This window comes from Anopheles funestus, chromosome 2RL (assembly GCF_943734845.2).
Source record: "Anopheles funestus chromosome 2RL, idAnoFuneDA-416_04, whole genome shotgun sequence".
In the NCBI taxonomy this organism is placed as follows: Eukaryota; Metazoa; Arthropoda; class Insecta; order Diptera; family Culicidae; genus Anopheles; species Anopheles funestus.
Genome location: NC_064598.1, coordinates 37045263 through 37073262, shown reverse-complemented (window position 1 = coordinate 37073262; position 28000 = coordinate 37045263). Strand labels below are relative to the sequence as shown.

Here is a 28000-nt window from a genome sequence, read left to right as displayed (position 1 = left end):
AGCTGACGATGTTTTTTTTTATTTGGCTTCAGAACCGCACAATTCTACAAACCTTTTTTTTGGAATTTGTAGGTGATCCGTTTCGCGCAATCCTTCCTTATCAACTGGGACGAAAAGATGTACTACGAGAAGACGAAAACCCACGCCAAAGCAAGGACCACGACGCTAAACGAGGAGCTGGGCCAGATACAGTACATCTTCTCGGACAAAACGGGAACCTTGACGCAGAACATTATGACGTTCAACAAATGCAGCATTGCCGGTCGTGCCTATGGCGATGTGGTTGATATGCGTACGGGCGAAACAGTCGAACTGTCGGAGGTAAGCGTGAACGTTACACTTGGGCAACACACCCTTTTAGGTGATCTTTCTCTTACCACTCTAAGTAGACGAAGCTTGCAGTAGTGTACCTTTTTGAACCTTTTTTATTACCTCTACATCGCAATCCGTTGTCTTGTAATAAGGGGTAGAGAATGTGAAATCCATCGTACGTCAAGCACAGTTTTGCCTCCAAAACCAACTTCCATAAAGTGATACTGAAGCGTCAAAACGCACCTTCTATGAGGGTGTATACTAGCTATAAACATTCAAATACTAATATAGTCTAACTGCAAAGATTCATCTAGGTCTCGATGCTGTAACTTACTGCTGCTACCCAGCATAAAATGGCACCGCAATATGTGCTTCCATGCAGCAAAACGCTGTATAAAACGCTCCTTATCCTTAACAGCTTTTGTCGAGTGAATAGCCTTGACGAATGTACCTCATTCCAAATGCCACTAAAAACAGGATCGTTGCGAGTGTGTTTTGTTATCATTTCTTTCCTTCACCTTCTACGTGTATGTGCGTGTATAACTGTGTAATCATTTGTCTGTAGTTAGGGAACCGATTTAACCGGCTACAACTTCTACTGTATTGTACTTGTTTAAAACGTGTGTCAAGTTTACAACTGTTTTCAACATCTTTCTTGTATTTTTTTTTCTTTCTTCTTCCCATTTTCTTCGTGGTATGTGTATTTCTCCTCTTCATTCATTTACCGTTGAACCACTTTCTGGTTTTGTTTTATGTTATACCCTTTTTAATCGTTTCATTGTACTTACATTTTACATATGAAATTTCCCACTTATCAACTCCCATCATAATGATATCGTTTTCGTATGTACCTGTTCACAACCATTTGTTTTTTTTTTGTGCGTGTTTTTGTTTGTTTGTCTCTTATGTTTTGTCTTCTTCTCTCTCTTTTGCATTATGCGACTTACGCTTGTAGCCTACATTCAACAGTAACACATCGCTTTTGTTAAACGCTGAAGAGCCACCAGGTCGCAGCACACCACAGCCCACCACCACCACCGAACAACCAGTTCAGACTAAAAGCCCCTCAAACAAAAAGCATCCACCTTCACTACATGTTACATTCAGTCAGCACAGTAATGCCCAAGAAATGCAGACGTCCATATCCACTAAGCAACCCACACCACAAACCCATATCCCGGCGCAGTCAGCTACCGAAGTACCACCAAGTGGGAACAATACGCAAGAAGGACTGCATGTATGCATGAGTTTGTTACTTGTACCTATGTGACTTGTTATACTTGTTGCTTGTTGCGCCTTTTATTGCCCTTTTCGTTAGTTTGTTTTAGCATTGCGTTTTTTTTTTGTTTTTAGATTTGCATATCGTAAGCATTTAGAGTTGTAGAATGTATTTGAAAATTCCCGTCCATCTCTTCACCCCATAATTGGGAAACACGCACTAAAGTACTCTTGCCATTCACTAGGCGATACAGCTTTCGGCCAAATAGCTACAATAGCTTTACAATATTCATGTCTGCAATAACATTCAATTGTTTCGTAATGCAGAACTCTTTTGTATTTCATTTTAAATGTCAATTTATTTTTGTAACAATACCAATTTCATTTTACAACCTTTTCAACCTAGGTTTCTTCATATAGTGTGGTGAGTTTCTTATTAAATATTGCTTACCTTTTTATTTGTATTAATTTTGACAAAAATAACCAGTTATGCAGTTCTGCAAAATTTAATATTATTATTTTGTAACGATTTTTATACACATTTTCAATACTCTTTTAACATGGACGATCAAGAGTACTTTAGTGTTTTGTGAATCGGGTACACCGCAGCATGTTCTAATACATTCGTAATTGTGATAAATTTTACAAAAACTGAATTTGGAATTAGCTCTTTATATTTTCCTACGCGTGCTTGCACACTTCCATTAAGTTATGTTTTTTTTTACCACGCGCAACGTATGCAACATTGGCTCGATCAATTAAGCTTACCGTTATTTTCCTTTACGATTCTTTCTCATCCATCTACTATTACTACTACTACTACTACTACCGCCACTTGTGCACCTCAACAACATGTCGTCGTTAAATTCGTCAAATCATTTCCAATCCTACCCACGCACGGAAATACACAACAATAAACTACCAAATATTCCGATCATTGTGTAAATGGTCCGTCTGGTAGGTGATGGAGTCGGTTGATTTTTCCTTCAATCCCGAGTACGAACCCGAATTCCGGTGGTATGACCAGGGACTGCTGGATGCGGTCCGCGCGGATGAGGAGCACGCGCATAACTTTTTTCGACTACTTGCACTATGTCATACCGTGATGGCAGAGGATAAAAATGGCAAGTAAGTGTTACGCTCCATCTGTTTCTAGTACATTTTGGGAACCTTTTTTTTCTTAACCACCCTTCAACTACTCTACACAGGTTAGATTATCAAGCACAAAGTCCTGACGAGGCGGCCCTCGTATCGGCGGCGCGAAATTTTGGATTTGTTTTTAAATCACGAGCACCGAATAGTATAACAATAGAGGTTATGGGACGAACAGAGGTATGTCCATAGGGAGAGCAGTGAAAAACGGAAAAAATTTACAATATTTTCTTCGTGTCTTCCACAGGAATATGAACTGTTAAGTATATTAGATTTTAATAATGTTAGAAAACGAATGTCGGTCGTGTTACGTCGCAACAACTCCATCATACTGTACTGTAAGGGAGCCGATAGTGTGATATATGATAGGCTAGGACCGAACCAGCACGACCTGAAGGCACGTACCCAGGAACATTTGAATGTGAGTATTCACTTTACCGGTAATTGAATAGTTTAGTTCAGAGTTCTGTGGAGATCTCATCCTAAAGATGGAGCATATTGTTTATTATTCCATTGCCGTTTTGCACTATTTGTCTCTTATTTTTTAATTTTTTCTTTTTTTTCTTGAAATTAGAAATTTGCCGGCGAAGGATTACGTACGCTGGTGCTAGCCGAAAGGCGATTGACGAAAGAATTCTACGATTCTTGGCTGGTGCGACAGAGAGAAGCTGCCTTATCTTTAGACGGTAGAGAGGATAAGTTAGGTGCAATCTACGAGGAGATCGAATGTGATATGCAGCTGGTCGGTGTGACGGCTATAGAGGATAAGCTACAAGACGGTGTCCCTCAAACGATCGCCAATCTACAGCTGGCCGGCATAAAGATTTGGGTTCTTACCGGTGACAAGCAAGGTATGGATGAAGGCATCAACACAGATTCGTTCGTCTAACGACACCTTCTTCTGCTCTTGTTTCTGTAGAAACGGCAATAAACATAGGATATTCCTGTCAGCTGCTAACGGACGACATGGTGGACGTGTTTGTGATCGACGGTATTACGAAGGGTGAGGTGGAACAGCAACTACGCAAGTACATGGACTCGTTGCGGATCGTTAACACCTACCATCCAGCTAGTGAGTCGCTGATGACACATGACCCCAATAGAACCCCCGACCCTCGCCATATTGTTTAACCTGCTGCACGTGTTTTGCATTTCAGATGTTCAAAAAGCTAGCAACATGCACTCGCAAACGGTCGGCAGTAGTGAAACGAGTGCAGTGACGGCCAACGGTGCCCACAGCAGCAGTTCCGGACCGATGGTTGACATACAGAATACCTCGCCGCCGTCAGTCTCGGTGGTGACGTTTAGGTGGGATAATAGACATAAATATACAAGTATAGGAGGAAGCGAGGAGGCACCGGACAGGTACACACCGACACCGACAATTACGCGAATGTTGTTCGATCCGCGTACGAGCGGCGAACGAACCAAAATTTTGCGCTCCACCAAAATCCTCACTACAACCCATGGATCGGTCGGACACGGTCGGACTCGATCATGAGTCTGTATGTGTGTTTGTTTGTAATCAGTTTTCCTGTTTTCTGTGGGGTGTTTTTTCGTTGTTGTTATTTTCCTGGTTGGTTTTGTTTCATTTACCTTATTTAAAACATTGCCCTGGTATATATGTTGTACTACAGTGTATTTAAAAAGCAAGTTATTTTCTAATGCTAGTGGTTTTGTTTTTTTTAGCCCAGTAAAAGGTAAAACAAAAATCTTTCGTTCACGATTCCAGGCCCTAGTTTTCCATTATTCTTTTCTTTCTTTCCGTTCCGTTTTTCCACGCCCCGAAAAATGGTGTTTTAGAGTAATATTGTTTGTATCTTTAACGTTCTTCAAATTGTACAAATCCAACTTCGCGCCATCTTCAGTACTATTCCTAAAGCGGAGTATAACAAAAATGACCTAATGCATAGATGTGTACGGAAGCAGCACCACGGTGTCCAGAGCAATATTCCGTATTACACTACTGACGTGAGGCACCAAACACACATACACACAAAAACATACACATGTGTCACGCTAGCCAATACCTTCCTCATATGCCTGTACAGATGAACAAAAAAGTTAATGTAGTAAATATTAGTAACGTAAGAACACTTCCCCATATCTAACATTCCTTCAAACTAAAACTCTCTTTCTCACACTCTGTTGTACTTTGTTCTGTTCCCATATCCTTCGTAGTGTGTAACGATGTGTATAGTTTAATATCCCTTATTACATTGTTTGTTACATTCCGTTACTGACTTCCCCTGGTAGTGCCTAAAACAAAAATGGTAGTAAACCCTTCGGTCTAATTGTTGTTTGTGTAAAGCTTAAGTTACAAATCGTTTTGTACGTTTTGTTCTTTCCTCTTGTTTTACGTTTATGTCTAAATTTATTTCCCTCTAAGCATCACAATTTACTCCGTGTACTCACCTAATCGTTATCCGTCTATCCCAGCGAACATTTTGGTCCATCCTTTCTCCTTTTTCCCCCTTCCTAACATCCTATCCATTTCTCACCTCACACATCCGACCGAGCAAAAAAGTTCTCCAGTAACGCAAAGCCTTTGTCATTCGCAGTGTAAATTGTAGCAACTATTCCGAGGGTTTTGAGAAAGGTGAACCGACGCTAACGGATATAGACGAGAACACGGGTGTCGCACTGGTCATCAATGGGCACTCGCTCGTTCACTGTTTAACGTCCGAGCTGGAAAGTAAATTTTTGGAGATCGCTTCCCACTGTAAAGCCGTCATCTGTTGTCGGGTAACGCCACTACAGAAAGCGATGGTCGTGGAGTTGATCAAGCGTGCGAAAAATGCGGTCACCCTAGCCATCGGTGACGGTGCTAATGATGTGTCAATGATTAAAGGTTAGTAGCGATACTTTGCGCTCGCGTTCATTGCCACCCGGCAAGTCTTAATCCCGTCTCTGCTTTTTCTTCACTTTTTCAGCGGCACACATTGGCGTTGGCATCTCGGGCCAGGAAGGCATGCAGGCGGTGCTTGCTAGCGACTACTCGATCGCTCAGTTCAAATTTCTCGAAAGACTGCTGCTGGTACATGGCCGCTGGTCGTACTACCGCATGTGTAAATTTTTGCGCTACTTTTTCTACAAAAACTTTGCATTCACATTGTGCCATTTTTGGTATGCATTTTTTTGCGGCTTCAGTGCTCAAGTAAGTCAAGTCGATGCGGACGATCGGTACAAATAATCGGAAGGCTCATGATCAGTGTTATTCCTTTTTTCTCTCTTCCGACAGACCGTTTTCGATCCGATGTTTATATCAGTGTACAATCTATTCTACACATCGTTGCCGGTGCTAGCGCTCGGTATCTTCGAGCAGGACGTGTCGGATAAGAGCAGCGTGGATTATCCGAAGCTGTACACGCCCGGCATTACGAACGCACTGTTCAATACGACCGAGTTCATACGCAGTGTGCTGCACGGTATCTTCAGTTCCCTGATATTGTTTCTCATTCCGTATGGTAAGCTGTTTTGTTTTGTGTATATCAAGTTTGTCGAAGTTAATAAAACGAAAATGTTGCTTATATCAGGTACCTACAAGGATGGCATCTCTCCGGATGGATATGTGCTTAACGATCACATGTTGCTTGGTTCGGTAGTGGCCACCATACTCATCCTAGATAATACAGCACAGGTAGGCTCGCTGCTTCAGTGCAACAAATCCTTGGAAATGCATTTCAACATCTACTTTTGCTCGCAATTATAGATAGCTCTCGATACATCGTACTGGACCGTTTTCAATCACATCATGATCTGGGGCAGTTTGCTGTGGTACTTCTTTTTGGATTACTTTTACAACTACGTTATCGGTGGTCCTTACGTTGGCTCGCTGACTCAAGCTATGAAGGAGGCAACATTTTGGTTTACAACAGTCCTGACCGTGATAGTACTAATGATACCGGTGCTTGCCTCACGCTTCTACTTTGTTGATGTGTTCCCGAGCTTGCCAGATAAGGTATTCGGCAAATGTTGTCGCTTTGTTTATTGATATTAACACTCTTCTGCAATCATATTCCTCTTCTCAGATTCGTGTACAGCAGCGGCTTGCTCTACTGCGTTCCCGTCAGAGCAGTGACGTCTTAAGGACACCGTCCGCCCGAAAGGCTCGAAGATCATTACGCTCCGGATACGCTTTTGCTCACCAGGTAAAAATTTGGTCTAGATCAATTGTTTTGCGGATTGCATGCATTGGGGCGTTTATGTTAAAATTTCTCCCTAAAGTATGCAATCCGCATTGTAAATTCGTCTTTATAATTCGTATACAAATTTTCAACAAATGTATGAATAATTAAATATTTTTTTGCATCTCACAGGAAGGATTTGGTCGACTTATTACGTCGGGCAAAATTATGCGCAAACTGCCACAGGACTTTGCCTTCCCGCTGGGACTGGGCAGCAAGAAACAACAATCAACCGAATCGACCAAGAACAATAACAATAATAACAGCAGTAACAATGCTAATAGCGTTACAAATGCGGCCAACGGTGCCGGAAGCGTAACCAGAACCGGTACAAACACGACCGCCACGACACTGTCGGCGATGGCTACGGGTGCTGCAGCCGCCAACGGTAATCAGCTAGTCAACCTGCCCGGCAGCTCAAACGGTGACCATAGTCCACGGGCACCGTGTCAGGATCTGGATACGATTAATCTGTAAAGTTTGTGCCAGATGCCAGATCCCCATTCCGTCGCGAGTCACTAACGAAACCAAAAACCTTACAAAGAAACAGTAGTACACGTATGTACATACATCTCCACAACGAATCGATGAACATCATGTCATTGTCCAGTCGGAAACGGTGTTCAACGGTTAAGATAACCATGAGGCAACATATCTATGGTTTTACTACCTGTACAGTGCACCTTCTGCGTTTCGACAGCGGTCCCATACGCTATATAAAAAAAAGGAAAAGGAATTAGAATTGTGTTGCGCCTATTCAATGACATGTTTGAACAACAAAAACTGTAACATTTTCTAATTTCTGCCAATGTATCCGTATGCCGATGCAGTACTTAAGAATGTTTAAACCCTTGCCAAATGTTTTCACTCTGGCATGCATGCTAACCGGCACCGTACCAAATAGCCGCGTTCCCGTTCAGCTCGATCACATCGTTTTGGGCGGGAATAAGTAACATTGACAAATAACAATAACGAGTGGAGTATTTTGAATGTGACGGTCGAATTAATGCGTTAGCAGCTTGTACAATAAACACTATCGTATTATTACAAGAAAAAGGTACGGCTTTAGTGATAAGTATGAAGAGACGAGGCGAAACAAAGAAGAAGAAGAAGAAAACAAACAAACAAATCAGATCGCCAAGCGATGCAATGCCTCACATTTAATTTTTCATATACTGTTCGCATCCCTTTTTTGAATCTCCATAGAAGAGTAGAAAAAGAAGAAGAAGAAACTCATTCATATTTAGAAGAAATAGACGAACCGCTCGAAATCCGTTAGCAAAGTGAAGCAAAGGCAAACATTTAGCATTATTATGAACTTATTGTGATTGTCCTGTGAATACATAAGTCGATATATTGCGACAGTAGCCGACAGCCCGTACGGATGGACGAAGAAACAAACAAACAAAACGATAATAGCTTCTGATAACGGTTAAAAATGATATGAACATACAACATGTAAATAGTGTTATGTCTTTGTGTAAAACAAATGCGAAACTCGTTACACGTCGAAACATGGGGAAAAGTAATAGAACAGCCTAGATATGCAAAAAAGAAAAAAAAACCCTAAAACAAAAGCCAATGCAGATATATGTGGTGATGCAAAGAAACGACTTAAAGGTACTAAAGCGTGAAAGGTGAAAAAAAATACATAGAACAAACACACACACACAAAAGCATAAACCAATAAACAGTACACTACAAGCGTTAGTGTCGAGAAAAGTGAAACGAGCAACAGAAAAGGGAAAGCTACCGGAAAACGCTTGTGAAACGTTTGCCATTTGGTGCAAGGCATAGGAAGAGTGTATAAATATGTTGTACATATTGCAAATGACGAAGGTAACAGTTAAATACGGCAACCAGCAGCAATCGAAATCGGAACGCAATCATGCTTCATAACGCTTAAAAAATAAGGCTTTAGGATGAGAACAGCAATGACCGAACGACGAATGTGATTCGCCAGGGCTGCTGCTGATTGTGTGCGTGATTTACATGGGAACATATTACTTGATAATGTATTACTGTTTCTTTTGTATTTGCCAGCCCCTTTGCAGGGCGATCGGAAACCGTGTAGTTACCCCGTTTTATTGCATCTGTTTTGTAACACTTTTGCTGTATCCGTCTACTTGTTGTGTTGTCGTGCATTGTCGCTCTTCGCAAAAGAGATGGGTATTATTTTTACACCACTGTAGTTTAAACCGTGTCTGTTTAAGTTGTTTACTAATGATAAAAGTTGTGTTTTTCACTGTTAGTTTAGCTTTCTTTTATAATCACCATTCTTTGCGTTGCGATGATAGTTACGTTACTTTTGTAAAGAAAAATCGTTCCTAGCTCCTTACTTAAACTTGTTTTACGTTCTAAAGGTCCAAAGGTAGAGAGAGAGAGAAAGTCCAAAAATTATTTACCGTTTAACAGTTATGTACAAAGTTAGGAGGCTCGTGGTGTGAATGTGTGCATCTAATGCAAGCGACTAAGTGTTAAGTAAATACGGGAAGAAAAGAGAAACGCAGCATGAACATGGTGTACTAAAGATGAACGGACAGACACGGAGAAAATTCCGTTTAAATTGCATTCCTAAAGAACGTACAGACAAACATACACGCACTGAACAAAACAATACTAAAAACTACGCCACAGTGTTACGCGAAACCAATGCAAACCGTGTACGAATGTTGTGTCTGTGTAGAGGGAAAATGTTTCAATAAAACAACGGAAACGGAATCACAACCATTAACGAACTATTGATCGATTTAATTTCTCACTTTTTGCATGTCATTTTAAACCTTTTTAATTTTGTTTCCAGTACATTACCATTTATTGAAAACTGATCCTGTCCGAAACCGGTTGGAACCGAAATGTAAAAAATATATATATAGTAATACTCTAAAATATCGAGACGCTTTTATCTTTCCTTCCTCGCAGTTTCGTACAAGCAAGTACGAAAGGAAAAAATTGTTACTGTTCATACGAACTATCGCGATTATTGCAGCTGAATGACGTAGACCTGGGAAGTGGCTTCAGTTTCTACTAGCTCCCCACTCTCCTTCTTCCTCTCCACTAACTTGTACGCACTTTCTTTGGAACATAATCCCGCATGGAAATTGAAAACCATAGAGAATGATTACCGTGTTTTGGAGCTAAAGTACACAAATACGAAGAGAAAGAGAGTAGAGCACGATTTTTGTGTGTTTGCTTTTAAGTACCCGTTCGTTGTTCAATTCCGGCAACTCAATGACGGTTATGTGCGATTAACGTGGCTAATATGCGAAATAGCAACCAAACACTAACGGTAAGGGCGTACACGTTCTAACTTCTACACTAATTATATGCAAATTTTTCGTACCAAAGAAAAGGACAAGAACTTCCAACCTGTCGTGTGGGTGAGCTTCCCTGTGCAAAGTAATAGAAACCACAACAGGCAGCGAACCACTACGTTTCTAAACATACAAAATGAAGAGATTCTCGATTAGTTCCCGCAGAATGAAAACGTTGAATGAGGAGCGTTGTGCATGGCAACTGATGGAGGATGGTCGCATGGCGTGAAGCGGAAGATGGCACACGACGAATTATCTAAATCCGTCTCGTTTTTTTTCGCATCAAATGAGATGGATTTTCTTCTGATATGGAACGGTTCAGGAAATGGTTAGCAGTTTTGCATAACAATCAAATACATCCTTTCTTTGTCGGCATGGAAGCATCGGCATGGGCTTTTGTCTCTTCTGTCTCTGTGCATTATATGAACTATGCGACCATCATCATCAACGCCACAAGCGCTCCATTTCGCGCAACTAATTCCTCAGTGCACATTATTTCTGTGCCTGAAATTTGGCTTGCATTTGTGCGAGCTTTTCCTGCATTCGGCGGATTTCCTCTTCCTTTTCGCGCAAAATCCTATCCTTCTCCGTTAGCGATTCACCGGGCACGGCGGTATCTTCCTTAATGACGGAGTTCGTATTCTTGCGCACGGATTTCGCCAACCGTTCCGAACGGTAGTTTTCGTAATGGACTTCCTGAGTAACTTCCTGCAGATCTTGCATATGAGTACTGCAACAAAAATGGAACAGATTGTATCGATTCATTACTACCGCGAATGGGTGCACGCTAAAGCTAGAAACACTCACATTAACATGGTCCGAAGTTTGATGAAATCGCAATGGTCCGGGTTTTCCACCTCGACAACACCCCACGGATACAAACGACCGCGCACCTTGCGTCCCTTCACCTCGAGCAGCGTGGTCGAGCCGCACACGGCAAACGGTACCGCTTCCTTCAACTGGCGGACCTGCTCCTTGTAGTCCTCATCCTCATCACTATCACAATCGGGCAGTGGATAGATTTTGATCCCATTGTCTTCAATCTCCTGCATTATACGGCACTTGAGGCGCTGGATTTCCTTCTTCGTCAGCACATCAGCCTTCGCGATCACCGGCACAATGTTCACCTTGCAGTGCAGCTTCTTCATAAACTCAATATCGAGCGGTTTGAGGCTAAAACAGAACGATGACGGAATGGTATGGTAAGGTACGATGATGACAACCAAAAAAAAACAAAACATCCGCTACACATTACGTACCCATGGCCAAATGGTGAGATGAAGTAGAAACAGCAGTGTATTCTGTTATCCACAATGTTACGTCGGTTCAGACCACTCTCGTCGCGCAAAAATCGCTCGTACTGCTCATCGATGTACTCGAGGATCGCACTGAAGCTGTCGCTATTATCGATAGCATCACCGAATCCGGGCGTATCGACAACGGTTAGTCGCAGCTTCACGCCACGCTCCTCAATCTCCACCGTGGACGCATCCAGCTTGACCGTCATGTTTTGTTTTTCTGCAAAAAAAGTAAATCACCTGTTAGTAAGCGGTTGTACAATCTATTAGCAGTTCAACAAATCAATCGAACACAAACGGCACACGCAAGTCACCAAAAAAAACAGCAAAAACATGCTGAAAACGTTATTTAACGATTCGCACAATGTCTTTCCCTACAGTTTTCCTTGTACACGAGACGATCGTAACGCTTCGTTGATAATCATTGGCCGGTGGCTCTTAGTAACGACTTCATTTGCACAAAAACTGGCATATGTGACTGTGTACGAAACTCACTCAGCCTTTATTTACTTTCACTAGCGATTTTAACGCCCGTGGTATGATATGCCATTTATTAATCAGCGACCTGTTACATCTGTACGGATCGCGTAACGGCCACGATTTGATTTGGCAAGCAGACAGAAAGCAAAACCGAAGCGAAACTTTATCCATTGAAAATTAACAGGCAACAGCAAAGACCTTAATTGATGATAACACGCTGACTAAATTAATGGTCCCGCGGGTGGCTGTTAGAACGCCGCTTTAATGAACACGGGGTGTTAAGTGAAACTAATGGATTTATGCTTCAGTTAAAAAACCACAACAAAAAATCGTAACAAAAAACAATGGGATTTGCGCATCTAACTTTACGATATTATGTTTTGTTTGTTTTAATCATTATGATATATAGCAACGTTGAAAGCGAAGGTAATTGTGTATATCCTTCTCTTCCTCCTACACCTTCATTATTTCCAATTCCATAACATGAATAAATTATTTGTATATTACACTAAATACTGTCATATTTCTTTTCTTTTTAAAACAAGTCCATCATAGACGATCGTTTTCTTGATTGTATAGCAAAAGGTAATATTAATTTTGATGTTTTTTTTCTTAAATGTAAGCACTTAAGTTACGCAAATTAAAACGTTATGCATTACATACTTTCGGGCGCAACAATTCAATGATCGTTACAGTGCCGTGCGTTCTCTTACTGTTTTCAACATCAATCACGATCGTCCACTAATTCTACGGGTACACAATCAAATTCCCAGCACTAAATTGCACACCTTACTTACCAACAGCATTCGGTATCACGCGTTCCGGGTAAAGATCGCTCAGGAACAGACTGTTGACCAGGGTGGATTTACCGAGGCCCGACTCACCGACGACCATTAGCGTAAACTCGAACCCTTTCTTCACCGACTTTCGGTGCACCTGGTTCGGTAGATTGGCAAATCCGACATAGCTGGATGATTCCAGGTTGGAAAACTAAAACGAAATTAAAAACACATACACGTAGATTAGGTTTAACACGCTTTTCATTTGTTTTGCTACAAAATTTCGAAACACACACACACCACTGATTTGCAAAGCAACCGTAAGTCTCGCATAGTGTCCGTATGTTTTTAATAATTGCACCGCTAATTGATCCGGACAGCCCCAACGATCAATTGATTATGTACGACGGGTACGACTAATTGCAAACAGTCGCGAAGAAACTGAGTTTTCCCCTGGTCTTCAGCGGAAAGTCTCACATCATTCGTACACTTTCCCAGTTAGCAAACCCTGTTGATCTTGAATAGGAAACGTAACCTAATTTCTTTTCGGCTTTTACTACCCCACCTGGCGCATCGATTTCTAACGGAGGTTTCCCACCCTTCGTTGAATAGTATTAGCATAGCAAGAACACTAAACACTACGCGAAGACGTGACGGCATGATGTGTATGGGACCGCGCCAGTGACTTTGAACGTCCATATAACACACTGCCCTAAAGCCACTTCTGGCCGCTCATTCTGTATGCAAAACGAGTCTTCGCATAAGCGCATCAGAAACAGTCGTGTGTACGATGCGGAAAGTTGCGCGAAAGTTCAACAAACTTCACGTTGGTGACAGGTTGCGTAGCGTGTCCATCGTCATCTACGCCAACATATCAAACTGGCGTTAAAATAATACAATTTTCGTGGTAATGGAAACCACACAATCCGTGGCTATATGAGCTACAATTTCTTCGACCCGGGTGATGGTGATTGGGAATGTGCGGACCTGCTAAACAATCCAATACAAAACCACCATCATTCCGGCAGGGAGTTCGCTCGCGGTAACGAATTATCATGATTAAAATCGGCAATAAATTACTTCTCCTTGTGGCGTTTGCTGCTTTGCTTCGCACTGGTAAAATTAGTGTTACCGAAAACTGCGGCTGAAAGGAATCATTACATTAGTTAACAACACGCGATTCGCGGTCCGTCCATCGGGCGGAAAGTGGCGTCGAACCGGGGTTGTATACACGATCGTGCGCTAAATTGTGAGATTGCTTTACGTGATCAAATTTGGCTTATGTTTGCTTTAATTTCGCTTCCATTTCGTTCGCTCTCGATTTTCTTGTACAAGTGGGAAAATTGGAAAGAAAATGGAAAAACCAAAAAGAAACATCCGGAAATATGCAAGCCAAACATACACCCTTACGCACGTGCCGGGGTTTGGCGGTTTTTGGTGGAAAGATCGATAGCAATAATTTAGGCTGATGAGGTAACTTGTTGGAAAGAGATGATGAATGTATTAGGCTACAGGCACCAAACCAGACCACTTATTTACTGGGAGCTTAGGACCTAAGTGTCAAATTCAAGAACTGGTTGTGAATTTATAACCCCAAAACATAAAACTATTCAAAGAAAGCGGAACATTGCTTCAATAGGAGGAAAATTCGTCGACACGCACAACAGGTTGTTCATGAGTTGATAAGAATCTTCTCTTTTGGCTGTTTTGTTTCATGTGGGAAAATAATACTGCTGCCTTGGCGTTCAACCGGGTCGTGGATAGCATTTTATCTGTACAGGTCTACCGTGGTAAAGACCGTTTATTCGGCAAGTTGGTTAAATTAAATCTAGTCTAGGAGTATTAATCTCTCCACATTATTGCGCATTATTTATTGAGGAACAATTTCACGAGTAATGCTTTCGAAGAAATCTTTCCTTCTTCTTCTCCTTCTTCCAACGACATTGACAATCCTCACTATTGGGATCATTTTTCATTTCATTTCATTTCATGTAAGCCTCAAGGGTTTAACAATATATAACTAAAGACTGAAAAGAAGAATAAAATATTTAAAAAAATATTAAAGTAATCTAATGCAAGACTAATGAATATGAAATAGGAAAGATACGTTTACCAAAAAAGAAAACAAATAGTATAGGAAAAGAAAAAAAGAAAGGGAGAACTTTAAAGAAGTGGGAAGTTAGAAGGAAACAGAACGAAGCAAAAAGAAGTGAAAATCGATAGAAACCAAATTGAAGCTACTTAGACAATTAAGCCACGGATCATTCTGACCATGCAGAGTGCCACGAGCGGAGATGGCGAGCGGAGGACACGGACGAAGAGGACGGAAAGGGATATAAAGACCTACAAGGGAAAGGAGACTGAGGGAGTCAATGTTACATATTTTTGATGATCATTTCTTCCAGATCAGGCGAAGATCTCGTCAATTTTGAAACTTTTATTAAGCATATGATGATATACAGTAGCACGTCGATTATCCGTGGTGCTTGGGACCGGACAGATGCCGGTTAATTGATTTCCACGGATAATAGTCTCTTAAATGTCAAGGCCATATTGACGTATATTGTATCTATATACTATACTATGTTGGCCCTTTTCATGCGAAAAATGATTCTAGATCAAGTAAATTATTATCAAATAACAATTAAAATTTAGAACGTAAAATAAATTCATTTCAAATATATCGTTTGGTGACGATTTTAATAATTTTAACCAACCTGACTTCAGTACAAATGTTCACCACGGTTGAATATCAGTCGATTTTCGGCGCACGGTTAATCCGCCCCTGGATAATCGACGTTCTACTATATTTCTTTATTATTTGATACATACCTTCAGGCGCGTAAACCCATTACGGTACGCAGAATTTAAGTACAGTTTAACGGCGATTTTTCTTCGTGACTCAACCTTGTCTGGATAAACGGACATCACGGATGAAAGGGACATCTCATTTTATTGATAAATATTAGTTAATACTGCATGATGGGTATTGTTCTTAATAGTTTTACGTTGCAAAAGAAATGTGTAATTTTTGGTCGAACTTGAGACAGTTGTTATCATTCACAATTGAGTAATGCAGTTAGTACGTCAAATCGCGTTTGGAACTGTCATTTCCGAGCTACACGGAGATTTCGACACCCGGTTAAACGGCCCGGCGGTAATCTGTGTTCCATCGTATTAAGCTTCATTATTTATAATAACTTTGGTATAGGTTACGATAAATCATGGCTGAGTGTATTTATCATGTATCTTAATCTGCGAACCAACAACCATTAAACAACGTGAAGATAATTATTATCCCATTAGATTTTTAAATAAAAACATCTGTTAACATAAGGTCAAATGATCTGTTAAACGAACGTAATATATAAATGATTGCACATTTCATTTGACCATTAATTGTTTCGTGTGAACGTTTGAATGTTTTTTGATTGTAATGTTTCTATCAGTATTATCGTTAATATCAAACAAAAAGCAACTAAAGAAACGCAGTTACAAAGAACATGAATATCCTATCCGGAAAGCAACAGTGTTCTACATTCATCTGCTTTGTGGTGATTGTGTTTTTTTCGATACTACTATCATTTGGAGCCACACAATTAAACAGAAGATTGGGAAACAGTACCACTTCACACATTTTGCGCATTACCAAACTGCAATGCATTGAGGCACCTTACAAGCTAACGCATCTGAACTACTGCTATATGGTACAGTTCCAGAATGGGACGGTTGGCTTAAACACTTCCGTCGACATTCCGAAAGTGCTTCATTACTTCGAAGTAACCGCCAAAGTATACTACAAATACAAAACCTATCGACCCTTCATGATCGACTGGACCGTTGAAGTGTGTCAGGCAGGTCGTATTGGAAAGTACAATCCCTCTACCGCAGTGGTGATGAAGATCATCGAACAAAGCGTTCCCGATTTCTACTACCCTTGTCCACATGGCGTACGTCAGGGGAATAACATTGTCGCATCGTATAACAATTTAAAGATTCTGGTTTGTTTACTCTTTCACAGAACCGAACGTACGCTACCTTTTGGATGTTTGAACCAAGCTATATTCCATCAACTTTACCATCTGGGGACTATCGGTTGGATGTCTACTTCCGAGATTCGACACGCTCGATACTCTACGCTATTCAAATGTTCTGTTCCATGCGCAAACAGGGTCTTATAGGGTAAATGCAAAACTTAATTTTTAACCGGGAAATGTTTCGAACGATGAATTATCGTACAACAAAACATCAACATTAATGGGATTATTTCATTTTTTTTTTGTTTTGTTTTTGCGGTTTCAAAAATAAAATCGATTTCTGCCCACAGGGACCAGTTTTTGGGGCATTTTAATTTAAATAAATAAAACTTTCGATGGTCACATGTAGCCTGACGTGTTTTTGAAGGTGTGTGAAAGATAGTTTTATGTTAGATCTCTAGTTCCATAGCCGCTTTCATACAGTGAATGTTTCTTTGGTCGATTTTGTTGTTGAGAGATCTGCCTGAGCTTCCGCTTTTGAGGTTGTGAAGCCACGTATGTCTGTGGGAGGAATTATACCTATGAAACTGTATGCATAGTGCGGCGCATCAAACCTCTAGGCTTGAAATGGAGATGATTTAGTGCTTAACCTCGCAGATAGACTACTGAACAAGACTCCAATTTTGTAATATTTTGTCTATTTCTTCTTGGCTTAACGACCTTACAGGCCACGCCGGCCATTTCTGGCTTACTAGACTTATTTTACCACGTAGCCGGATAGTCAGTCCTTGCTACGGGGGAACGATCCGGATGGGATTTGAACCCGGTCCTGCCGTGTGGACTGGCGCCGTTTTTCACAAGCACCACCGGACCGCCCCCTTGTCTATTTGCAGGGTCTATTTGTTACACTAAAAACTAATGATTAGTGAAGGTGAGCACTAAATCATTGCATAATTATAGCCCTTTTTTATTTTGTTTTAAAACGTTTAGGTTCCGCTCAAATTGCCTGTTAAATGGAAGTAATACATACATGATTGTACATGTAATTTGGCGTTTATTTATTCCAAGTGAACGCTTAAGTATCTGCTTTTCCTGATCATAAGCATTCCAGTGGTCAATGTTGGTAGACACTAGCTGGTTATAGTCAAAGTTGGTGTTGCTTTATTACGATCAATATTACCCTGAAAGCATCAAGCTACAGCTCCAAGGCAGCTACTACAAAGCCATGAACATCCTATCCAGGAGGCAGCAGAGTGCCACATTCATCGTTGGTGTTGTAATTGTGTTTCTCTCGATACTATTATCGTTTGCGGTACCACAGTTAAACAGAAAAATCGTAAATAACTCCAGTTCGCCTGGTTTACGCGTTACCAAAATGCAGTGCATCGAAACACCCTACAAACGATCCCATCTCTACTACTGTGAAATGGTACACTTACCGAATGATACGATTGGTTTAAATGTTTCCGTCAACGTCCCGATGGTGCTTCATTACTTTGAAATAAGCGTCAAATTATACTACAAATACACCACCTATCGGCCCTTCATGATCGACTGGAGCGTTGAATTATGTCAGGCGTTGCGTCGTCGAAAGTTCAACCCCTCTACCGCGCTGGTGATGAGAATTATTGCAGAGAGTATACCCGAATTCAACTATCCCTGTCCGCATGGGGTATGTAAGGGGAGCAAAGTTTTTTTTTCTTTAATTTATTCATCTTCATCTCGCACTCCCACAGAACAGAACATACACTACCTTTTGGACGTTTCATTCAAGCTTTATTCCATCATCCATACCCTCCGGTGATTATCGATTGGATATCTACTTCCGAGATGCGACACGCTCGCCAGTCATCGCTGTTCAGACCTTTGGTTCCGTACGGAAACAGGGTCTCATCGGTTAAATTTCGATTAAATTTCTAAATTTCTAATATTTGCAAGTATTATACATAACTTTAAAGCACAATTCAAATAAAGTTGATCAGTGAAAAAAGAATGCTAATGTACAATGAAACAACAGCATTAATAGCAGCGTTATAATAGTATTGAATGCTATTTCTACGAAATCAGCCTGCCTTGTATCAAAGATGCTGTGTTTGAATCAAACAGTATGGCTTAACCTGGCTCACACTACGAAATACTTAAAAAACAAAACAATTTAAAACAAAACAATTACATTTGTTAAATAATCATTCTGTCGAAGCCGCTGGTCAGTTTAGATATATTATTTATTTACAATTAAATACAAAAAATAATATTAAATATTAATACCACTTCAATCCTTCCGCAGTTCTGGTATCTGTCAGAGTACTAGCATCACTACCCGAATGACGTAAGATTATTTACCTATGTTAGTTCTATATTCTATGACACTTAAGGGCAAACAGAATCAAACGTACTTGACTGTGTGACTGTTAGATCCGAAATTTATTTCTTTACATTCCGTAAATTATCCTATCTGACATCTCTGATTCAACGAACACGTTTCTGTTTGCTGGATAATTTATCGGGACGATGCGCATGTAAGATTTTACAGATTTAGAAAGACTAACCAACAAAGAATAACATGACAGCAATCAGTTAACTAATAAATTGTTTAATTCAAGTTTGAAAAACATTACCAATTAATGTTAAAATCCCAACTGTGCTTTACCTTCGAATACTAAGGCTAATCCACTAAATGGAACAAATTATTGGTTGATTCCTGTTTTGTATTTTAATTCTACGTTCAAAGCCAACCAGAACCAGTTCCTAATGATTAAAGGTGCACGATTTAATTACTGGACAATTAAACTTAATTACTACACTTAAACGTTAGTTCAATGCTAGAAATAACTCAATCATTGCACATCAGTTTGCTCCATCCAACCACTCTAGCATGAGCTCCAAATATACTAATATCGTTCTGTTCTGCACCTTTGCACAAATATGTTACATATCATTGTTGCCACAATGCACTGCACAGTTTATTACGAATGTGGTCAAAAGTAATATCACGCACAGCTTGCGCATCACCAAGATACAGTGCATTGAAACACCGTACAAGATCAGCTATCTGAACCACTGTAAAATGGAATATCTCCCGAACGGAATAGTTGCCCTGAATGTTTCCCTCTTAGTTCCGATGGTGCTCAACTATGTAGAGACAACGGTTAAGTTGTTCTACAAGTATACCACTTACCGTCCCTTCATGATCTACTGGAACATCGAGCTTTGCCAGGCCTATCGTATGGGAAGGTTTAATCCTTCCGCTATCCTTGTGCTAAAAGTCATCGAAGAAACCATACCACAGTACTACTATCCCTGTCCGCATGGTGTAAGCTTGACGAACTTTCCCCTTCACTAATTGAGCTTCAATGTCAGATTTTATATTATTCTCAACAGAACCGAACTTACAAGGCGGTGTGGCTGTTTGATCCGAAATATATTCCCGAAACATTGCCATCCGGCAATTATCGTTTGGACATATTTTTACGAGATACAACGAACACGATACTGTTTGCATTTGAAATGTTCGGTGCAATCCGCAAGCAAGGTTTGATTGGTTGAAAGCTCAACATGTATTCCATGGAAAACTGGAATTGATTCGATAATAAATGGTAAATAATAAAAAGTGGAACTATAAACATGAAAATTCCAGGACACTAAAACAATCCACAATGTTGATGTTACTTGTAAAATTTTTCCATTCGTTTTAAGAGACTTTCAATAGTTGGAGCTCATTTGCCTGTTATTTCATTATTGGACATGTGGTATAAGATCTTTTGAAGACATGCAATTGGGTAATTCGCTAACTTCTACTTCTTGGCTTTAACGACCTTACAACAGGTCACGCCGGCCATTTCTGGCTTATTAGACTTATTTTACCACATAGCCGGATAGTCAGTCCTTGCTACTGGGGGGACGGTCCGGATGGGATTTGAATCCGGTCCTGAAGTGTGGACCGGCGCCGTTTATCACATACACCACCGGGGGCCGCCCCAACGTATTGGGTATTTCCATACCAACAGTCCCGACTTCGCTTGGGCGATTCCCTAAGGTGGGATCTCCGCATCCTATCATTTGCATTTCCCTGCATGCATCGACTGGAGCATGGAACATTGTCTAGTGGCGCTTGTTGGCATATTTAATCCAACCAATGTTGCGGTGATGAAAATATTCGACGAATACATGCCAGAGTTTTACTACTTACATAATGTTAGCAAACGAGTCAATTTAATATACCATTTAATAGATCACCATCTCAGTGGTTTGCTTGCCCTGCCAGAACCGCACTTAATGGCAAATAATAGGCAAAGAATTTGATTTGATATTAATTCTAGTTGCAAGCAATACGGCCAGGCCGTTCTTTATGAATAAAAAAAATCTACTTGCAAACAAATAGAAATTCGATATTAATCTTCCGGCAAACACAATTCGAGGTTCGCAATCGAACGATGGGAAACAGATATTAGCAGGGTATTACAGGCTATAAGCTCTAAAAACTGTGATGATATCAGACTTAATGGTCACACTATCATGTCAGTCGATTGTGGTAAGATCACGTGCCTAAAAACCTAAATGGAACGATTTAATGAAAACAATTATAACCTCAAATTATCGTACAAATAGCTTTCTAAATGCTTCATCACTACCGGTGCAAAGCAAAAAGGTTTTAGATGCAGTTCCAGACTGATGCGCTGAATCGAATCAGTAATAATACCTCTTGTGATAGTAAAAACGAATAATATTGTTTCAAATATGAGATCTCCGTCGACTAATATACTGAGGATCGTTCTGTTCGGTGTCATAGTTCAGGCATTATTCTTTGCCTTTGTACCGCAACCAACTGCACAGTTAGGTAGAAAAACAGGCAAATTGAATGTTTCCCATAGTTTGCGAATCACCGATATACTATGCGTTAAGATGCCGTACAGGGACACAAAAGTGAACTATTGTAAGATGGGAAAGCACACAAACGGGACGACATTTTTGAATGTTTCCGGCACCGTTCAGGGAGTGGTGAATTATTTTACGGTGGGTATAAAGGCATTCTACAAATATACTACCTATCGACCCTTCATGATCGATTGGAACATGGAATACTGTCAGGCGGCACGTAGTCGAAACTATAATCCTTCCACTGCCTTTATCATGAAAATCATTGAGGAAACTGTTCCCGAGTACAGCTATCCTTGCCCGCATGGCGTAAGTTAATCAGTTTGAGATTGTTGCAGTATTTCATGAAGCTTATGTTTTATGGCCTTTTTGCAGAATCGAACGTATAACGTAGTTTGGACGTTTGAATCGAGATACATTCCAGAAGCTTTACCATCCGGTAGCTATCGATTGGATGTTGACATCAAAAATTCCGCAGAAGAAATTCTGTTCGCAGGACAACTATATGCTGCTGTTCGTAGACAAGGCATTATTGGATAAATCTGTTATGACATTGTTGGAAAGAGTCTTTTAAGATGACTAGAGAAGATGATAAAGAACATTTTGCAAGTAAAATTTCTAAGACCTTACAACAATTGTTATAGTACTTGAAAGTTATTCCAGGATGGTTATTGATTTAATGTTTCATATTCACTATATGTATAGTGAATTGAACTATTCCAGAAAAATATAAATCTATGAATTAATTTATTGTGGACCTATCTTTAAAATGTAGTTTCTATCCAGAAACGAACGAACGAACTATCCAGAACCGCGTGTTGGCTGTTACCTGCGAAACTTATAGCACAGTCACTTTCCTTCGGAAACTATTGGTTAGATATTTGCTATGGTAATGCAAGCTGGATTGGTTTGCACGTCAAATATGAGATGCGGTGCTTCTGCTGAGAATCATTGGATGAACTCCAAGCAGTCGGATAATGGGCACAAGATTTGATTTATCTTAATTCTAGCTGTAAAGAAATACAAATTCTCTATTAATCTTCCGGCAAACAATTCGAGATTCGTTACCGACCGATGAAAAGCAGGGTAATCCCATTGCAGGCTACAAGTTCTAAAAACCGCGATGATATTAGACTTAATGGTCACACGATCATGTCAGTCGATTGTGGTTAGATCACTTGACTAAGAACCGGAATGGAACGGTTTAATGAAAACAATTATATACTCAAATTATCATACAAAAAAAAACATCTTAATGCTCCACTTCCGAATGCAAAAAGGATTTAAGTGCAGTTTAAGACCGATGCGCTGAATCCAGTCACTAATAGGTACTTCTTGTGATAGTGAAAACGTATAATATTGTTAGCTCTTGTTTCAAATATGAGATCTCCGACGGCTAAAATATTGAGAATCGTTTTGTTCGGTGTCATAGTTCAGGCATTATTCTTTGCCTTTGTACCGCAACCAACTGCACAGTTAGGTAGAAAAACTGGCAAGTCGAATGTTTCGCATAGTTTGCGCATCACCAATATACAGTGCGTTAAGACACCGTACAGTGTTACACAATTGCACTATTGTAAGATGGAACAGTTGCCAAACGGGACGGCATTTTTGAATGTTTCCGGCACCGTTCCTGGAGTGGTGAATTATTTTACGATCGGTATAAAGACATTCTACAAGTATACTACCTACCGACCCTTCATGATCGATTGGAACATGGAATACTGTCAGGCGGCACGTAATCGAAACTTTAATCCTTCCACTGCCATTATCATGAAAATCATTAAGGATACTCTTCCAGAGTTCAGTTATCCTTGCCCGCATGGTGTTAGTTGACGAGATTCATATGGCTACGGTATTTCATTAAGCTAATGTCTTATCTATTGAGTGTTTTGCAGAATCGAACGTATAACGTGGTTTGGACGTTTGAACCGAGATACATTCCGGAAGCTTTACCATCCGGCAACTATCGAGTGGATGTTGATTTCAAAAATTCCGCAGACGCATTTATTTGTGCACTACAAATATTTGGTGCCGTTCGTCGACAAGGCATTGTTGGATAAATGGACAATAGATTGGTGTTAAATGACGAAGGAAATTTTGCAAACAGAACTTCTTACACCTTAAAACAACTGTTATTGTACTTAAAATTATTCTAACCAGCTCATTGGTTTGATGTCCCATATAAAATATATAATTGCAAGGATCTAATAGACAAAAAACAATTGTTAATTCATTTTGTTTTTATTATTAGAAAATCTTATTTTAATTGTTGTAAAATAATAAGCAAAATAAAAAAAAATAAACACGGAATAGAAATACTTTAAAAAGATTTACGTTCAAGATCACTCATCCACCGTTTAGCGGATGTATCCATTTATTATTAGTTTTATAATTTTAATTGTACCTAAGTCTTTATGGATTTATCGATAACGTTGCATCCATCAAATGCTAGTTTTTACAATTTAGCTATAAATAGATTCTAAGTCATTTTAATTCCCATAATGGATCATTTTGTAGACACCCTAATTAAGTATTTTCTTATCTCCTCTGATTGTGTTGGATTACTTGATCAGTTAATGCTACAGGTGATCATCTGCATTACGCCATTCTTAGGTCAATCCTAAATTAAATCATTGTTGCTATATTTTTCATGTAGCCGAATAGTAAGTTCTTGCTACGGATTAACGATCTGAACTGGACACAAATAACGATCCTGTCGTATGAAGATAAGAACTGCTATCAGTAAACGATCGGAACATTTTGTCGAAGAACAATTTTGCTAAATGTTAGCAACACAACGATAGATGGGTTTTTAAAATTCACGCAAAACGGCCAGGACGTATTGTTTCATGATACGTTTAAAAAATATCAATCCATATCGTGAGTTTCTGGAAGAGTTCTCCATAAGAAAATGAATAATGTTGCCCTGAGGCTAGACGCAATCAAAGTAAACATTGCCCTTGTACGAGCGTCCGTACAAACATTCAAGCAAAACAATCCGACATACCGGAAGTTTATACAACAACAAGCTGCTTCAATGAACGAGAATGCATTCCGCTCGGTGTGATTGAAGAGACGCTGCTAAAAGATTACCGCTTATCCATCTTGCTACCCCAGCTGCTTTACGAGAGACATAGGGAGACATTCGTTCGCCTCAGCTGCATAGAATGCGTGGAACATAAACATATTGCCACACCATTGCGTGCCATGGTCAACAGCCAACAAATGATGCTATTAAAAAAAAAGTTTTCCTCCACGACAGTACGAACACTCATATCTACCAGTCGTGTGCAGTCAGCACTTTGTTAGCCGCTGTTGAACCCACTCAAGTGATCTACATATTTCGATGACCAGCCAAGTAGAGATGTACTGTGTTTCACTTGCCGTCATGTGGGAAAAGACACATAAATTGATACCATCGCCGGATTTTCATCTTCATCCATTCCGGGACGCCGCTGTGTTCGCTGAGATGGTGTGAATGCAAGTGCATCCATGCGCTTCACGGTAAACGGCGTGTAAATGGTACAGGGTACTACTACTGAAGCATTCGCTCGAACGGAACGCAATACTTTTCCTGCAAGCATTGTAGCTTTTTTTTTGCAAAGCTCAGCAACCAGCGAAACATCGCCGCCTTCGATGTGAGTCATAAGAATGTTGCGAACGGCACGTAAATGCGTCTGGACAATCGCTTTACCAGCATGAAATGTCGGCCAATGGCGCCTCTGGCAGCATAAGTGTATCAGCATGTTTTGCTTTACGTTTTAGGACGATAGATTTCGGTACGCTTGCTACCAAATCGTTATCGATTGAAAGAACACAGGGAACGGGTGCTGCTTCCGATAAGGAATTTCGGGACTTTATGTTTAAATCCGGTTTTGGTCGAGGGATAAAATACTTACAGGCTTGCCGGACTCGGACATGCTGTTGTTTGCGGGGCAGTGTCGGTGCACAAAATCGAAGGCAAAAAACCAAACAAAACGGAGTGAACACAATCAGCAGCGGACGGAACTGAACACGATTACACTAAGGGGTGGCGGCTTCCCGGATTTATGGTCAATCCCTTCCGTAACAACAATCCAGTAACACCAACGCCTGATGACAAGTCATGCAGGAAAACGGTTTCTGTGGGATGGGGAGTTGGTTTACAGCAAAAAGTTTGCCGATACAACGGAGAGCCTTTGCACGTACGAAGGACACAACACACAAACAAACGAAAAAAAACCGGAAACACACGCAAACTACAGGCACGATATTTCACTATTGTTTGGTGAGAACACTACGGTTGGATTAGCGGGTTTTCACGTCCGCGGCACAGCGTCGTCTTTGGTTGCTGTGTTTTTCGATGCAGAAATGTAGATGCTTGCTAGTTGAAGCGATGCGAGCAAAACGGTTTTGTGCAGCAAGAGCCAATACGGCGGAAGCACGAACGAAGCAGATCAGGGCTTGCCAACTCTATTTGTTTCACTCTCGTGTTAGAACTATTACAAAATCGAAGTTAAATACAAAACAGGTATATTGAAAAAAAAATCTCCAATCAACTATTTGCTTTTAACACTACTTTGTGAATAGATTTAGCTAAAAATCTTGATCAAAACATCGCCGGAGCTTTACTTAGCTTGCGCGCCTCTGAAACACGACCTCTGTCACGATTTGGCAGTCAAACGATAAGTTTTCAAATCAAACGTCAAATGCTGACGTTTCTGTTGCTGTCCAACTGTAAACAATCTCTCACCGGCCCAAGCAAAGGCTCGTGCAATCTTCACTCCAGCACTTCTTGGCGACCGATTCTGTGAATTATTGTTCGATTTACCAGTATTTCTACTCCCGTTTCTTCCATAAATGGAGAGCTTTAATCGCCTGAATAGATATGAAAAGATTGATTTCCTGGGCGAAGGACAGGTATTGGTGAGCATTTCGCAACGTTGGCCTCTGGCTAACCACGCGCTCTTTCTTTTTCAGTTTGCCACCGTTTACAAAGCGCGGGATGCAGAGACGAACGAAATAGTTGCGGTAAAAAAGATCAAGATTGGCAACCGAGAGGAAGCCGCCGATGGTATCAATCGGACCGCTTTGAGGGAAATCAAGCTGCTGCACGAACTGCAACACGACAACATCATCGGCTTGTTGGATGTGTTCGGGCACAAGAGTAATGTGTCGCTGGTGTTCGATTTCATGGACACAGATCTGGAGATTATCATTAAGGATCCCAAAATAATACTAACCCCGGCCAATATCAAGAGTTACATGATCCAGACGCTCCGTGGCCTGGAGTACCTGCACATGCACTGGATATTGCATCGGGATCTGAAGCCGAATAATCTGCTCATCAGTGGGAGCGGCGTGCTAAAGATAGGTGATTTTGGTTTGGCCAAGTTTTTCGGCTCACCCAACCGCATCAACACGAATCAAGTCGTCACCCGGTGGTACCGGTGTCCGGAGCTGTTGTTTGGTGCCCGCCAGTATGGGACGGGGGTGGACATCTGGGCGGTGGGCTGTATTTTGGCCGAACTGTTGCTGCGCGTTCCGTTCCTGCCCGGTGAAAGCGATCTTGATCAGCTCACACGAATATTCCAAGTGTTCGGCACACCTAACGAAACGAACTGGCCCGACGTCAAGTCGTTGCCAGATTATGTGCAGTATAAGTTCTACCCACCCATTCAACTGCGGGACATCTTCACAGCAGCATCGGAAGATTTACTCGAGCTTGCGAACAAAATGCTTGCACTGTACCCACTGTACAGATGTTCCTGTACCGAGGCGCTAAAAATGGCTTACTTTTCGAACAAACCGGCACCAACGGTCGGTCCCCGGTTACCCATGCCCGCCAGCTACAATGCGGCAAGCAGGCAGGAGGAAAAACCATCACTAAAACGAAAGATCTTGGACAGTATTGATGGTGGAACCGTTCCGAAGCGTTTGCAATTCTGATCGAAGCTGGAGAGGCAAATGGAAATCTGTGTGCGACATCGCAATAAACAGTTGTAAATAATTTTAAGTTCCTTTCTGTCGAATATCCGAATAAATGCAGACCTTTCGTCGTTGTTGTATTCAGAAACAATGTTTGAGTAACCTTGATTAGCACATCAACCCATTATGATATTCATTTAATAAAGTAACTTCAACCAGTGAAGTAGAACATTGGCGACGAGAAAAAAACAATTCCAGTGCAATAGAAACAATCGATTGAACCATGGTACTAGCCGATGGGAATGCTATCATGCAACAATTGATTGAGCAGAACCTAAGATTAACGAAACAGATTGGATAGATTCAACATTGAAGAAGATTTCAGTTCAAGCATGCATTCGATAAATCCGGAATTGATCATCAACTCCCTCCCCTCTAACATCAAGGATTTCTACTACGATCCGGATGATCGATGGTACAGAAAATATGTTTTTTTTT

At 40.7% G+C, this 28000-nt stretch overlaps 3 protein-coding genes across 11 annotated transcripts in view; 2 read left to right on the top strand and 1 right to left on the bottom strand.

The window, feature by feature from the left end:
• The window catches only part of LOC125761051 (phospholipid-transporting ATPase ID), a 31930-nt gene extending 22323 nt beyond the window's left edge, over positions 1-9607 (top strand). For 6 of the 9 annotated variants that reach the window (XM_049421827.1, XM_049421822.1, XM_049421820.1 and 3 more), the window contains 15 exons: positions 73-321; positions 1268-1549; positions 2492-2658; positions 2739-2862; positions 2930-3103; positions 3257-3533; positions 3602-3754; positions 3840-4047; positions 5244-5533; positions 5616-5839; positions 5924-6149; positions 6219-6322; positions 6395-6643; positions 6714-6833; positions 7002-9607. In XM_049421827.1, coding sequence (XP_049277784.1) covers positions 73-321; positions 1268-1549; positions 2492-2658; positions 2739-2862; positions 2930-3103; positions 3257-3533; positions 3602-3754; positions 3840-4047; positions 5244-5533; positions 5616-5839; positions 5924-6149; positions 6219-6322; positions 6395-6643; positions 6714-6833; positions 7002-7346 — 3192 coding nt within the window. In that variant the 3' untranslated portion in view covers positions 7347-9607. Of the gene's footprint in view, positions 1-72; positions 322-1267; positions 1550-1936; positions 1955-2491; positions 2659-2738; positions 2863-2929; positions 3104-3256; positions 3534-3601; positions 3755-3839; positions 4048-5243; positions 5534-5615; positions 5840-5923; positions 6150-6218; positions 6323-6394; positions 6644-6713; positions 6834-7001 lie in introns of all 9 variants that reach the window. The other 3 variants (XM_049421825.1, XM_049421823.1, XM_049421826.1) reach the window with 3 other exon arrangements.
• Positions 9608-10586: 979 nt separating this feature from the next.
• LOC125761061 (septin-1) lies at positions 10587-26019 on the bottom strand. The gene is made up of 5 exons (XM_049421855.1): positions 25495-26019; positions 12759-12951; positions 11443-11701; positions 10991-11356; positions 10587-10913 (listed from the first exon to the last, which is right to left on the bottom strand). Exons 1-5 carry the CDS (start codon positions 25513-25515, stop codon positions 10676-10678), a joined length of 1077 nt encoding a protein of 358 aa, XP_049277812.1. The 5' UTR covers positions 25516-26019; the 3' UTR covers positions 10587-10675.
• A 198-nt stretch (positions 26020-26217) lies between these two features.
• Positions 26218-27584, top strand: LOC125761062 (cyclin-dependent kinase 7). Its single transcript, XM_049421856.1, has 2 exons — positions 26218-26494; positions 26555-27584. Exons 1-2 carry the CDS (start codon positions 26435-26437, stop codon positions 27521-27523), a joined length of 1029 nt encoding a protein of 342 aa, XP_049277813.1. The 5' UTR covers positions 26218-26434; the 3' UTR covers positions 27524-27584.
• The last annotated feature ends 416 nt before the right edge of the window (positions 27585-28000 follow it).